This window comes from Macrobrachium nipponense, chromosome 1 (genome assembly GCF_015104395.2).
Source record: "Macrobrachium nipponense isolate FS-2020 chromosome 1, ASM1510439v2, whole genome shotgun sequence".
In the NCBI taxonomy this organism is placed as follows: Eukaryota; Metazoa; Arthropoda; class Malacostraca; order Decapoda; family Palaemonidae; genus Macrobrachium; species Macrobrachium nipponense.
The window spans coordinates 94,696,218-94,711,217 of record NC_087200.1 but is presented as its reverse complement, the minus strand read 5'-3'; the positions used below and the strand labels follow the sequence as shown (position 1 = coordinate 94,711,217).

The 15,000-nt window shown below is 40.8% G+C and overlaps 3 protein-coding genes across 3 annotated transcripts in view; 2 read left to right on the top strand and 1 right to left on the bottom strand.

Annotated features, from left to right (window-relative positions):
* Positions 1-224, bottom strand: part of LOC135220240 (uncharacterized) — a 1,252-nt gene extending 1,028 nt beyond the window's left edge. The window contains exon 1 of the mRNA XM_064257509.1: positions 117-224. Within this exon, the coding sequence (XP_064113579.1) occupies positions 117-203 (87 nt within the window). The 5' untranslated portion in view covers positions 204-224. The remainder of the gene's footprint in view (positions 1-116) is intronic.
* Positions 225-1,072: 848 nt separating this feature from the next.
* Positions 1,073-2,233, top strand: LOC135220239 (uncharacterized). Its single transcript, XM_064257508.1, has 3 exons — positions 1,073-1,220; positions 1,583-1,809; positions 2,054-2,233. Exons 1-3 carry the CDS (start codon positions 1,200-1,202, stop codon positions 2,178-2,180), a joined length of 375 nt encoding a protein of 124 aa, XP_064113578.1. The 5' UTR covers positions 1,073-1,199; the 3' UTR covers positions 2,181-2,233.
* A 2,813-nt stretch (positions 2,234-5,046) lies between these two features.
* On the top strand, positions 5,047-6,003 carry LOC135218865 (uncharacterized). Its single transcript, XM_064255312.1, has one exon. It carries the CDS (start codon positions 5,047-5,049, stop codon positions 6,001-6,003), a length of 957 nt encoding a protein of 318 aa, XP_064111382.1.
* The last annotated feature ends 8,997 nt before the right edge of the window (positions 6,004-15,000 follow it).

The following is a 15,000-nucleotide window of genomic DNA, read 5'->3' as shown; positions in this document are numbered from 1 at the left end:
ATAAAGGTATATCCAAAATAAGTTATCAAGAAAATAAAGTAGTAGTCAACTTGACACGTTAACGTATGTTTAAACCATATAAGTCATCATCAAGAACAACGTAAGCATTAACTTACAACTGAGCGAAGGAAGTTCATGATTGAAGGAATAGTTTCTCGAAGCTCCGAAGAAGAATTATGCAATGTGGAGTCCTCGCCAGACATTATATACCTGTCGAGGATTTCACGTCCTTCAGATCTCGTTGGAATGCCCCGCAAAAGTCCTTCTTTTTTATTTTAATTCTGCGTAACGGTTTTTTTTTTATTCCGTGCGTGTGCGTCTCTTTTTTTTTTCTTCTTCTTTTTTTTGTTTAGTTCCTTTCCTTCCGTCCTCCATCTCGTTGATAACTTAATTCATATGATAGAAAAAATCAAGAGTACGCTTTTGAGAAAAGATAGCGCCACAGATTTACTTACTGGCTATAATTAGGGTTTCATCGTGAAACTCGCCTTGTTTGCTGACAGAATAATTTTAGGAAAACATGTTTGCCTTTTATTAGGCAAGTCATTGTTTTCTTTTTAAAACATATGACGATATTTTTTACCCTTTTCATAGTGTTGCTTTCAGGAGAAGTCCCTAACAATGAATTTTTTTGGAAGGTGCCTCGTAGTCGGTTTGGATGGTAGATTTGACTTCCATCGTTCATTTTTGAGTTTGCATTTGTGTTTCCAGTGAAAAGGAACTTGAATTACAATCTCATTGTATTCTCACATTTCATCCTGATGGATAGCTTATATTTTTTCGCTTTATTAGTCAGGTGATGTTTTATCAGTCCCTGTTTGTTTATAAGATGTGTGCAGGGTTTGAGGACGTTATCTTTACTTACATTTTATTTGCAAAAGACGTGATTTCAAACGTATACATTGGATATGTCTGTACGTATGTGTATGTAACTGGAATGTTAATGTTAACCAGTAGCGATGACATTGAATTATTCATGTTTCCGTCTCCTTCAAATCGTTTGAGTATTTAAAAAAATCACAAATTACTACTGTGAGAAAAGGCCTTTGCTCTGTACTCGGCGCGTGTGCCAAGGTTGCCAGGGAAACGCCCAGGAAGGTCTTCAGGTGCCCAGTGGGTATAAATAGCGGAGCAGAAATTAGGGAAGGCAGAACTGCCTCATCCTTCTCACAGACACTCAAGAAAGCAATCCTTCAGCCATGAACTCCATTCGCTCAATCGTAGGGTTATTTTGCAATAGTACTTTTTTATATATAAATCAAAGTCTAATGCTAGAATGAAACGGCTTCAAATTGGAATTCATACAGTTATGCAATACACAACTTCAATATTAGCTTAATGGAATTAGCCAAAGATGAGTTTATCAGAAAGTAGCTAACTTCTTGTGATTGTGCATCAGTTATCATTTCTTAAAGTTCTATATACGATGAGGTTTTGACCGCAAATTTTGTTTGAAAGAATAGTACATAGATATTTGTCCTTAAGGAATGGATTAGTTGGTTATGGTTAAGATATTTTTGCAATTCTCGTGTAGTATTATATCCAAAGATTAATCTCCCATTTTGTCTCTGGATACATGAAGGTGGTGGTAGCCATTGTTATGGCTCTGGTGTACACCACCTCTGCCCTGCCTCACCCAGGTGGTTCCTATGGCGGCGGATTTGGTGGTGGACTCGGCGGTGGAATTGGCCATGGTTTAGGAGGTGGATTTGGTGGTGGAATTGGCCCCGGATTTGGCGGTGGAATTGGTCATGGAATCGGGGGTGGATTTGGCCATGGTGGTGGATTCGGTGGTGTCTCTGTAATCCGGTAAGTTTTTTTTTACTCCGACTCTCAATTCCTTTGTTAATTTCTTAATATGAAATAGTCTTTTTTAAGTAAATACTAATTTTGCTGAGTTCAAGTCATTATATTTCATTATATCTACACTCTAGGATTTGCTGGAGCAATGATTAGCCTGTGAATTTAAAGGTAAATTAATTTACAATATCTTATGTTACATTATAAAGTTCTGCATTATCCATGAGTGTAACAATATTCGTCCACTACGTAGCAGACCTGTGGTAAGCAGAGTCGTTACTGTCAGCAGAGGAATTGGACATGGAGGATTCGGTGGAATTGGTGGATTTGGAGGAGTTGGAGGATTTGGAGGAAGGCGTTACGGTGGTTATGGATGGTAACATCTCAGAATGAGCAGAAAATAAAGTTGTAATAAAATCAAAATCATTCCGTACTGTTGGTTTTTTAATCCTTAGATAAAAATAGATAAATATGAATGGAAAATTTCCATTTTAAAGGGAAATTTTATAAACGATTTTAAGCACATAACTTTAGTTGATGTTGATTTTGGAATCTTATATTTAAAGGAACTTTCTTCTTGTGCACATGTGGACTTTTTATTTAGATCAGTGAAAGGGGAACGTAATAGAAGGATTTTCCATATGCATGAATGCTGCATTTCTTTAGATCCAGTGTAATGGTATGATAATTTAAAGAAACTTCTTGGACAGGCATGCTGTTTCTTGAGATCTGTGTAGTAACATAGTGGAAGTTGGCTTGCTATGAATATATGCTATTTCTTCAGAGCCATGTAAGGGAATTATAACGACTGGAAGCCTATAGTACAGAAATGCACTGTTTCCTCATATTTGTATTATTGAATCGTAATGGAAGAGGCTATGTGAGGGAGTAATAGTAGTCGAAAGCTTCCTGTGTAGTTATGCTTTGTTTCATCAGATTTGTGGGATTGAATTGCAATGGAAGGAGGCTTTCTACCCAGGCTTGCTCTGTTTCTTCAGATTCATGTAAAGGATAACTGGAAGTTTATAGTGCAAGCATAAACTTTCTTTCTGTGAAATAAAATCGTAACAGAAGAAGATGTTCTGGATAGACAAACTATGTTTCATGAGATCTGTGTAATTACCGTTATGGTAGAAAGATGCTTCCTGTGCAGGTATGGTCTGCTTTCTATAAATTCATTCAGGGAGTTTGTTAGGGCTGGAAGTTTCCTCTGAAGACACCGACTGTTTCATTACATCTGTGTATTAAAGCCTGTGTATTAAAGGACTTGCTGATATTATTATTATTATTATTATATTTTTAGAAGAAGACCCTCTTTTAAACAAATTCTGTCGAATAAAATGGCAGAATTCAGCGAATTAATCTTATATATTATCTTTTCTATTTTTCTTATTACTCGCTTTTCTGGCTCAGCGATACTTAACAATAATTGGCCAATATTCATATTAGGGATAATGCTAAAAGTGGTATTTTATTCAGAACAGGCTTTATTAATCAAAGACTGGTATTATCAGTATACTTGTATTATTAGAATACTGGTATTTGGGAAGGCGTCCCACTGGTTCAGATCAAGCAGGGGTCGTCGTCGGTGTTAGTATCATTCCGTAAGAGAGGTCAATGTCAGGCCGGGGTCGTCTCTGGTATTCAGGTGGTATTACTGCTGGTATAGCTCTGGCTTATCGCGACGTTTCAACCTTCTCGTGGGTCATCTTCTTGGCTGGTTAGCAGTAGAAGTGAAGAGATAGACATTAGACTTAATGGGGATAGGAAAGGATGGATTTATTGGGGTGGGGGGCTTGAAAGTATGGGGTGTGGAGGTATGGGGACAGGTATAGAGTAAAGTAGGAAGTAGAAGCAGTGTTAGTAGTGAATAGAAAGGGGGCAGACCACTTTGCTTTGGTGAGGGTGCATTCGGTGCATGATTCTTGGCGAGGTGGAAGGGTCTGGAAGTGGTGATGATGATGGTGATGATGTTTTTTTTTTTTTTTTTTTTTTGGCTCAGTGACGGGTGGTGTCGATGATGTTAAGGTGTTAGATTGCCTCTCCTTTGCAGGTATAGATTTTATATATATATATATATATAATAATTATATATATATATATATATATATACATATATATCTTATATATATATATATATATATATATATACATATATATATATATATATATATATATACATATATATATATATATATATATAATATAAATAAATTATATATATATATATCATATATATATACATATATATATATATATATATATATATATATATATATAATATATATATATATATATATATATATATATACCATTACCAGCTACCACTGATGGAATTTTAGTGGCACTAGTCATACTCATCACAGTTGTATTCCTCATGTACACATCTGATTCACACGAAAAAATTTTTTTTAACACAAAACACCACTTGCAGAGATGGTTTCTGCATGCCGGTATTTATAGCGGCTCGAATCCTAGAGCTGCGTTCTCATTGGTCGAGTCGGTCTGGGGCGAAGTCTGGGATCTTTCGTCGATGGTTGCAGGGATGCAGCTAGAGTAGTGCATCGGGGAATGAATGTAAGGTGTCCTACCTGCGGTAGGAATCCTATCATCCCGCTGGTGCTCCTGGATATTTGGGTGGTCGTTCGCTGCTGATCTTCGGGCGGCGGTAGGGAGGAGAAACGTTTCTTGGGTAATGTTCAAGTTAGGTTTCTCCTTTCCTGTATGGAGGGCTTCCAGGATTCGTAAACGTCGGGGATCGGTGGTTTGGTCAATTATTTCGATAGGTACAATAGCGCTCCTTTTTAATCTTACGTTATGGGCAGTCCTGGTGTGATTATAAATGGCTCCCTCTTGGGCGTGGCAGGAGATTCTCTTGGAGAATTGGTAGATCACGCTCGTCTTCTTCAAGGGATCCCGCAGGGGGGCCGTTGGGTTGTTCCTCATCACCAGGCTGCATGTTTTCTTCGTTTTATAATATATTATTGAGTTAATGGTCTTGTCCTGATTGGTGGGGGTGACGTTTCTCTCTATGATGGTCTTGAGGGCTTGCTCGTCCTCCTTATACCTTCAGTGAAAGTGCCCTTTATAAAAAAGCTTGATGGGCTCTGGGATGTTGGGGCGGGGTTCCTGGAGGTACCAATCTTCAACTTGCTTTGCTATCACAGCATCGACGGCGCGATTAGTGTGTCCGTTATCCAGACCGAAGAATATCATCGGAAAATTGAAGAAATCCCAGCAGACACCATGAAATTCAGCAGGATCACCAAGAACCCAGCCAACGACATCAAACGTGAGGCAAATCGGATCATAGAGACAGTCAACCCTGCCTCTAATGCCCTTCATTTACCACCTATCACGGGCGACCATAACCTCGGGTACATCTACGGGAACGTCAGGACTCATAAGCAAGGGAACCCCCTCCGCCCAATTATTAGCCAGATCCCTGCCCCTATGTACCTGTTGGCCAAGAAGCTTAACACCATTCTGACCCCGTACATCCCAGACACCTACAGCTTGAAGTCGTCGGCTGAGTTCCTGGAAGCCCTACGAGTAACGCCCACTGGAGGATGTATCGCTTCGATGGATGTGGAGTCCTTATTTACCAACGTCCCCGTCGATGAGACCATTCAAATGATCTTGGACAAGGTATACAGGGACCCCGATATACCACCTTTAAACATCCCTGAACATGCCCTCCGTGCCCTGCTGGAAATCTCCACTAAGAAGGCCCCCTTTTCCGACCACCGCGGCCGCATGTACACCCAGATCTACGGGGTGGCGATGGGTTCTCCCCTTAGAGTCCTCTTCGCCAATGTTTACATGTGCACCGTCGAAGAGAGGGTCTTCCAGAATTCCGGCAAACCAAGAATGCATGTGCGCTACATCAATGACACCTTCGTCAGCACCGACTCCCAGGTAGAGATAGAGCAGCTGCGACGTGCATTTCATGATCACAGCCGCCTTTCCTATACCATAGAACACTGCCAAGACCGCCGCCTCCCTTTCCTCGACGTCCTTGTCAAGCAGCAAGACACCCGATTCCGCATGAACGTGTACACAAAGCCGACGAACCTGGGTATGTGTATGAACAGAGAGAGCGAGTGCCCTGAGAGGTATAAGCACTCCACCATCAGCACCTTCGTCAGGAGGGCCCTCTCACACTGCTCTTCCTGGAACGACACACATAGTGAACTTGAATGAATGGCCCAGGTCCTCGTCGACAACAGACACACTAATCGCGCCGTGTGATAGCAAAGCAAGTTGAAGATTGGTACCTCCAGGACCCCGCCCCCCCACCCCCCGACATCCCAAAGCCCATCAAGCTTTTTTTTTTTTACAAAGGGCACTTTCACCGAAGGTATAAGGAGGACGAGCAAGCCCTCAAGACCATCATAGAGAGAAACGTCACCCCCACCAATCAGGACAAGACCATTAACTTAATGATATATTATAAAACGAAGAAGACAAGCAGCATGGTGATGAGGAACAACCCAGCGGCCCCCCTGCAGGATCCCTTGAAGAAGACGAGAGTGGTCTACCGATACACGTGCCCCGTCCGAGGATGCCTCGGCAAATGCATCGGCATGACCACCATGCGATTCTCCAAGAGAATCTCCTGCCACGCCCAAGAGGGAGCCATTTATAATCACACCAGGACTGCCTATAACGTAAGATTAAAAAGGAGCGCTATTGTACCTAATATTGAAATAATTGACCAAACCACCGATCCCCGACGTTTACGAATCCTGGAAGCCCTCCATACAGGAAAGGAGAAACCTAACTTGAACATTATCCAAGAAACATTTCTCCTCCTTACCGCCGCCCGTAGATCAGCAGCAAACGACCACCCAAATATCCAGGAGCACCAGCAGGATGATAGGATTCCTACCTCAGGTAGGACACCTTACATTCATTCCCCGATGCACTATTCTAGTGCTCGCACGGCTGCATCCCTGCAACCATCGACGAAAGATCCCAGACTTCGCCCCAGACTGACTCGACCAATGAGAACGCAGCTCTAGGATTCGAGCCGCTATAAATACCGGCATGCAGACACCATCCCTTCACTATCGAGCATTCGACTGCCAGCCACCGGCCAGGAAGGTTCTCGCCTCTTGAAGCTCCAACTAATAACCCTCATTGGTAGCTCCTACCTGAAGACTGACAGGACCTCTCCCTTCAGCAGTAGTTGTTCAGAGATAGCCTTTCAAGGACAGGATCCCCCCCATCCTTATCCTTATTCCCATACCCCCACCTAGGGCTTTGCCCACATTTCTACTCTCCCCTGTATCTCTCCAGACCTCATTCTCAACTTCTTCCAACTAACACCATCAGTAGCCCTTTGCCCCTGGAGTAGCCGTTGTGGTCTTAAAACTCTCTAGGGGCATGGGGAGTTCTGCATCGTCCAGGCTCATACTTCTTCAGTAGTGCCTGCATAGGAGTTAGGAAATTAGGTATTAGTCACTGCCTTCCATAAAGTGACTGTTAACTACTGTTATTCTAATTTCTAATAAAAACGGTTTTTTGGTTCTACCGCCCTTAATAATATAAATTCTTCACTTTTTTTTTGAAGTCTTCTTAAAAAGTTAATATTTCTATACCTCCCCCCTCCCCTTTCAAAAATCATCCCACGTTGCTGTATCATAATTTTCTCAAAATTTTGAAATTTACATAATTACCAAAAAGGTTGTGCAAATCCCCTTGATTTAATTTAGCATCTTTCTTACAGAGGGAATTAATCTTTTTTCTTTCAGAGGGTAATAATCTCTGCTCTACCATAACATAATGGATAAAGTTAAGATTAAGGACACTAGCCAGGGACTTGATGAAGAATCACGTCGCCTGGCAATCTGGAATATTCTACAGGATAAATTATGCTTTATCCACAAACTTACTAAGGCTAATAACTACTACTCAGCTATAGCAGATGAAGCAACAATAGAAAAAATAATTCATCCTGACACCAAACTTGCACTACATAATAATAAATTTGAAGTTCTGGACCCCCGCTCATCTGAATGCTTCGCGTACATTGGTCGTAACCCAGGCTGACAGTTTAGCATACAATCAATCTGACGAAGAGCTTAAGTATGAAATTGAGCAACGGAATGGGGTGAAGGTTACAGCAATCATCAAGTTTCCTAACACCAAAACCACATTTAAGGTGAAACTTGAATCTACCCAAATGGTGAGAGACTGTCTCATTAAAGGACTTTTCATCTCTGGCCAATCCTTCCCACCTAGATTCCTAAGTTAGGAGATTTATGCTGTTCCACCCCAGTGTATGAGATGTTACAATTATGAGCATACAAAAAAGAACTGCCCCAAGCCAAGTACTTATAAAATCTGCTCAATGTGTGCCTCTGAAGAACACTCTTCTTCCCAGCTTGTTCCCATTTTTATATGGGGTCGCCGTTTCGGATGAGCCGTTTCCATCTATTTCTATCCTGCGCTTCTGCCTCATCAATTCCCTTCTCATGTAAGTCTCCTCTCACACAGTCCTTCCATCTCTTTCTTGGTCTCCCTCTTCTTCTTCTTCCTTGCACCTCCACCCCCATAGTATGTCTCCCAGCGTGGTCCTCATCTCTCCTCAACAGGTGTACATACCATCTCAGCCTCCCCTCCTGTACTTTCTTTGATACTTCCACCACCTTAGTCGACCCCCTTATGTAGTCATTTCTGATCCTATCCTCTCTTGTCACCCCAGACATCCACCTAAGCATTCTCATTTCTGCCACATCCATCTTCTTCTGCTCTGTTTTTCTCATGCTTGCTGTTTCCGTACCATAAGGCATTGCTGTTCTTACCACCGTATTGTGAAATTTTCCTTTTAACCTAAGCGGCACTCTTTTGTCACAAAGAACTCCAGAGGCCGCTCTCCAGTTGTTCCAGCCTGCCTGTACCCGATGTTTTACTTCTTCTTCCATACTTCCTCCAGCGTTAACAAAAGCTCCCAAATGCTTAAACTTATCAACTCTCCTTATTTGGTCTCCACCAAATTGAATACTTTCTCTATCATCCCCCTCAGTGGTGGTACACATATATTCTGTCTTAGATCTACTTATTCTCATACCTCTGAAGAACACTATTGGACGGATTGCACCAACCAAGAAAATCAAAAGTGCATCACTTGTAATGGAGATCACCCAACCATGGCAGCAAGATGTCCAATCAGGAAAACTGACTAAGGACCAGGCTAAAACGATCAGGAACCAACAATGCCAGATTACACCAAACAAGACCTTTGCTCAAGCCACAGCCTCAAATGCTCCGAATAGTTCTATTACACCCAACAACAACATCTCACTCCATCAGCTCACTGTAATTAGCACAGCAATAATCACGGCAAATTTGAGTGAAACAGTCGAACCAGGCACTTTCCAAACAATGATGGATGCCTTCTACAAAGCTAATGGACTACCGTTGGTTAAAATTCCTACAGAGGCTATCAAGCTAGCCAAGAAAGTATCAACATTGTTAAAGTCAGACAATCAAAATAACACCAACCCTAATCAGCCCTGACAATTGATGACGACATGGAAACTGAAGAAGCCAAAAGGAAAAGAATACTAAGTGATTCAGACTCTGAAGTTGAAATGCCTTCACACCCTGCAAAAAACAGCCACCTCAACAATCACAAGCATCAACCTCAACCTATAACAATACAGACCCTGAAATACAAGGAGCTTTGGCTCTTCCAAGCTTCCCTTCCATCAATCAAACCAAGAACCCCAAAATTGGACTTAGACTATACATTTCCAATAACACGGCAAACCCCAAAAACCCAACCCACAACACCCTCGAGAGGAGGATTTTTGACTATAAAACGATGAAGCACATCTTCACAGAGAAGTTAGACAATAACACAGTCAAACAATACATTACTGAGGGAACAATAGAACTTGACAAATACAGTAGCAGGATCACGAGGATAAACCACGACAAATTCCAAAAACTGAACTCAGGCTTCTTTGACTTAACAAAAGGAAAAACACCATAATGGACACTCTCACAGTCATTCAACATAACGTCTTAAAGTGGACATTCCTTCGTAGTAAGGGACTAAGTAACATTTATTCCTCTTTCTCCCAACATCTTATACTTCTAAACTCCACGAAGATACCCAACTCCACTCGCATCAAGATCTGGAACTACAACGTTTTTCAATGCAACACCACTAACGATCAAAATGCCTGGACGGCAATAGCAGTAGAACTACAGACAGTCTGGGGACCAGTAATCATAGCAACTACTTATTTACCTCCCAGGAACCCAGTATTTCCTCAGCAAGATATCTTGTCCTTAATGAGACGCAATATCCCTGTCTATCTATTAGCTGACCTAAATGCAACTCACCCGGCCCTGGGCCACAATAGCACAAATCCTAGAGGCACCTTAATTCAAGGTCTTATGAACAGGAATCTAGTTTACTTTCTAGGACCAGATTTTCAAACATACTTCAGCAGAAGATCCAAGGGCAAACCTGACATCCTTCTGTCTAACAGATACCACATTTTTAATTATTCAATCACTCGGGGTCCTTTAACTACATCAGACCACATACCTATATTATTAACACTTACTGTGAGACCTATTATGGTAGCCACCAGCCCAACACTCGATTTGACCAATGCCAACTGGGACCGTTTCAAGGATACTCTCGATGACTCTCTCTCCAACTATGTTGAACCTGATAACATCAGAAAGGATAAATCCTACATCGATGATAAAATAACTTTTTGGTACAGGATGATCAAAGAAGCCACAGAACTTTGTATCCCCCTCAAAACTTTCAGGATCTTACCATTTTCTAAAGAAGCAGATAATCTTAAGCAATTACAATATTACTATAAACAAGCCCTAGCTTTAATTAATAATCATTGCCCAACACATCAGTTATTAGAACACTTACAAAATATCAAAGAACGAATTAAAATAGAAGCAAATGAACTCATAAAATCGACTTGGGAGACACTACTAAATAAAATTGAAGGAATCTATAGAGACCCAGGAAAGTTCTGGAAAATTATCAGAAGGCTTCTAGGATCAGATTCTGAACCTACACCCTACATACTCCATAGCAACAGGAAAATCTTTTCCCCCCAAGACCAGGAACCAATTTTCAGAGAATTCTGGTCTAATATCTTCAGAATAAACCCATGGGAGAATTTAAGGTTTGACCTGCAATATGAACAACGAGTGATTGAAGCACTTCATGAACATGACAACCAAATAATACCATACGACACAGTAGAGCTCGATAGATTAGATGTTGAAGACCAGTTTATTAAACCAATCCAACTGCAAGATATCATCAAAATAATCAATAATTTTAAAAACAAAGCACCTGGCCATTCTAGAGTAAACAAAATTATCCTCAAGCACCTTCCCATCTCCTTGCTGGACTTTCTAAGAGTCATTTTCAACGAAACTATAAGTATGGGCTACTGGCCAGACTTTTTTAAGAAAGCATTACTTCCCTTTGTGGGGGAAAAGGGTAAAGATCTAACTACTGTTTCTAACTATAGACCAATTTCCCTTCTAGAGATACCTGGTAAGATCCTTGAAAAAATCGTTCAAATAAGGTTTAATGAGTTCCTCGAAGACAATCTGCTAACTACTAACAATAACCAATAGGGTTTACACAAGGTAAAGGAACTCAGCTTGCATTAACTAGACTATATGAGTTCATAGCAGTCAAGAAAAGTTTAGGATGCGGCTGCAACCTTATTTCAAGGGATGTCAGTCGGGCCTTCGACAAAGTCTGGCATGAAGGTTTAAAATACAAACTTTTGGAGGCGCAATTGCCAGATTTAGCAACCAGACTGCTATGTAACTTTCTAGACAACCGTGGGGCAAGGATTAAAATTAAAGACTTCATAGGACCAGAGTTCCAGTTACAGTCAGGGGTTCCTCAAGGTAGCATTCTCTCCCCATCACTCTATAACTTTTACATTAAAGATACCCCTCCTCCATCGCAAAGTTGCCATCAAATTATATTTGCAAATGATCATACCCAAGTCATAACATATCCTACCAAAGCCAAATGTATGCTACAAAGAAAGACTGTTAGAGAAATACAGAAAATCAATAACTACGAAAAGAAGTGGAAGATAACAACAAATATGAATAAATTCCAGCTCCTTTCAATTTCTGCTCGACATCCCATGGATATTATAATCAACAACAGAGAATTCCATATAACCAACAAGCCACAATTCTTGGGTGCAAACTTAAAAAATCAGGCATTCTTCCCCATGTTCAGGCGAGAATAGCTACCGCGAGGAAAACTGTCAGTATATTAAAAATGTTCAAAGGACTGTCAACAAAAACTCAACTTAAACTATATAAATCACTAGCCAGGACACAGCTAGAATACCCAGCCATCATATTTGGTGCACTGAGTAAAACAGCACTTAGTAAAATGCAAGCAGTTCAGAATAAAGCTCTGAGGCAAGCATATAGGGAAAGTCCCCCATACTTCAACACAATAAGGGAGTTGCATAATCACTCCAAATTGGAGCCTCTGAATGTCAGGTTCCATAGACTTGGGCAGAAAACTTGGGACAAATTAAGTTTAGAAGACGATAATTTATTCACAACCACTAGAGATCTCACCATCAACCAAGTCTGAGATCACTACTGGTGGAGTAGACTTGAGCCAAAGATCAATTGTGACCCCCCCCCCAGACCAAGGTATATAAATACTGACTAAATAAAAAAAAATAATATAAATCAATAATTAACAATAATTAAAAACATAAGATGTGCTAGTACATCTCAATCCTACTAACATATAAAATCAATTCCAGTTATCAGGCGATGAACCAAATGAACTGTATTCCGAGGCTTTCTTTTCTCTCTTGTCCTTGCATGGTGGCTAAACCAGTAATCTAACTTCGCAAGAGGATCTGCCCCTCACTTTTTTCTCTTCTACTATACTTCACTTTCCCTCCCTTTTTTCCTTCCACCTTTCCCATCCCGAGTATCCGCCGTTAGGCTTAAACTGGATTGTATCCAGAGGTACTCTTCCTTCTCCCCTATTCCCCAGTTCCCTGTCCATCCCTTCACTTCTACTGCTAACCAGCCAAGAAGATGACCTACGAGAAGGTTGAAACGTCGCGATAAGCCAGAGCTATACCAGCAGTAATACCACCTGAATACCAGAGACGACCCCGGCCTGACATTGACCTCTCTTACGGAATGATACCAACACCGACGCCGACCCCTGCTTGATCTGAACCAGAGGAACGCCTTCCCATATACCAGTATTCTGATAATACCAGTATACTGATAATACCAGTCTTTGATTAATAAAGCCTGTTCTGAATAAAATACCACTTTTAGCATTATCCCTAATATGAATATTGGACAATTATTGCAAAGTATCGCTGAGCCAGAAAAGTGAGTAATAAGAAAAATAGAAAAGATAATATATAAGATTAATTTGCTGAATTCTGCCAATTTATTCAACAGTATTATTATTATTATTATTTTATTGATTATTAATTAATTATTATTATTATTATTATTATTATTATTATTATTATTATTATTATTATTATTATTTTTATTTTTTTATTTATTTTTTTTTTTTGCTCTATCACAGTCCTCCAATTCAACTGTGTGGTATTCATAGTGTGGGGTTCCGGGTTGCATCCTGCCTCCTTAGGAGTCCATCACTTTTCTTACTATGTGTGCCGTTTCTAGGATCACACTCTTCTGCATGAGTCCTGGAGCTACTTCAGCCTCTAGTTTTTCTAGATTCCTTTTCAGGGATCTTGGGATCGTGCCCAGTGCTCCTATGATTATGGCATATCCCATATCCTTCTTATTTCTATTTTCAGATCTTGATACTTATCCATTTTTTCCCTCTCTTTCTCTTCAACTCTGGTGTCCCATGGTATTGCGACATCAATGAGTGATACTTTCTTCTTGACTTTGTCAATCAACGTCACGTCTGGTCTGTTTGCACGTATCACCCTATCCATCCTGATACCATAGTCCCAGAGGATCTTTGCGTGATCGTTTTCTATCACTCCCTCAGGTTGGTGCTCGTACCACTTATTACTGCAAGGTAGCTGATGTTTCTTGCACAGGCTCCAGTGGAGGGCTTTTGCCACTGAATCATGCCTCTTTTTGTACTGGTTCTGTGCAAGCGCAAGGCATTCGCTTGCTATGTGGTTTATGATTTCATTTTTCGTATTGCACTTCCTACATATGGGAGAGATATTATTTCCGTCTATCGTTCTTTGAACATATCTGGTTCTTAGGGCCTGATCTTGTGCTGCTGTTATCATTCCTTCAGTTTCCTTCTTTAGCTCTCCCCTCTGTAGCCATTGCCATGTGTCATCGCTGGCTAGTTCTTTAGTCTGTCTCATGTATTGTCCGTGCATTGGTTTGTTGTGTCAGTCCTCTGTTCTGTTTGTCATTCTCCTGTCTCTGTATATTTCTGGGTCTTTGTCTACTTTTATTAGTCCTTCTTCCCATGCACTCTTTAGCCACTCGTCTTCACTGGTTTTCAGATATTGCCCCAGTGCTCTTTTCTCGATGTTGACGCAGTCCTCTATACTAGTAGTCCTCCCTCCTTCCTTTCGTGTTATGTATAGTCTGTCCGTATTTGCTCTTGGGTGTAGTGCTTTGTGTATTGTCATATGTTTCCTGGTTTTCTGATCTATGCTGCAGAGTTCTGCCTTCGTCCATTCCACTATTCCAGCGCTGTATCTGATTACTGGCACTGCCCATGTGTTTATGGCTTTTATCATACTTCTGGCGTTGAGTTTTGACTTGAGTATCGCCTTGAGTCTCTGCATATATTCTTTCCTGATCGTGTCCTTCATCTCTTGGTGTTTTATATCCCCTCCTTCCATTATTCCCAGGTATTTGTATCCTGTCTCATCTATGTGTTTGATGTTGCTCCCATCTGGTAGCTTTATCCCTTCAGTTCTCGTTACTTTGCCTTTTTGTATGTTGACTAAGGCACATTTTTCTATTCCAAACTCCATCCTGATGTCCCCAGATACAATCCTTACAGTCTGGATTAGGGTATCTATTTCCTTGATGATCTTACCATACAGCTTGATGTCGTCCATGACATCAAATGGTTGATTCTGTTTGCCTCTTTTCTTGAGTTGGTACCCGACATCCATCTTCTGTAGTACTTTTGTCATGGGAATCATGGCTACTACGAAGAGTAGT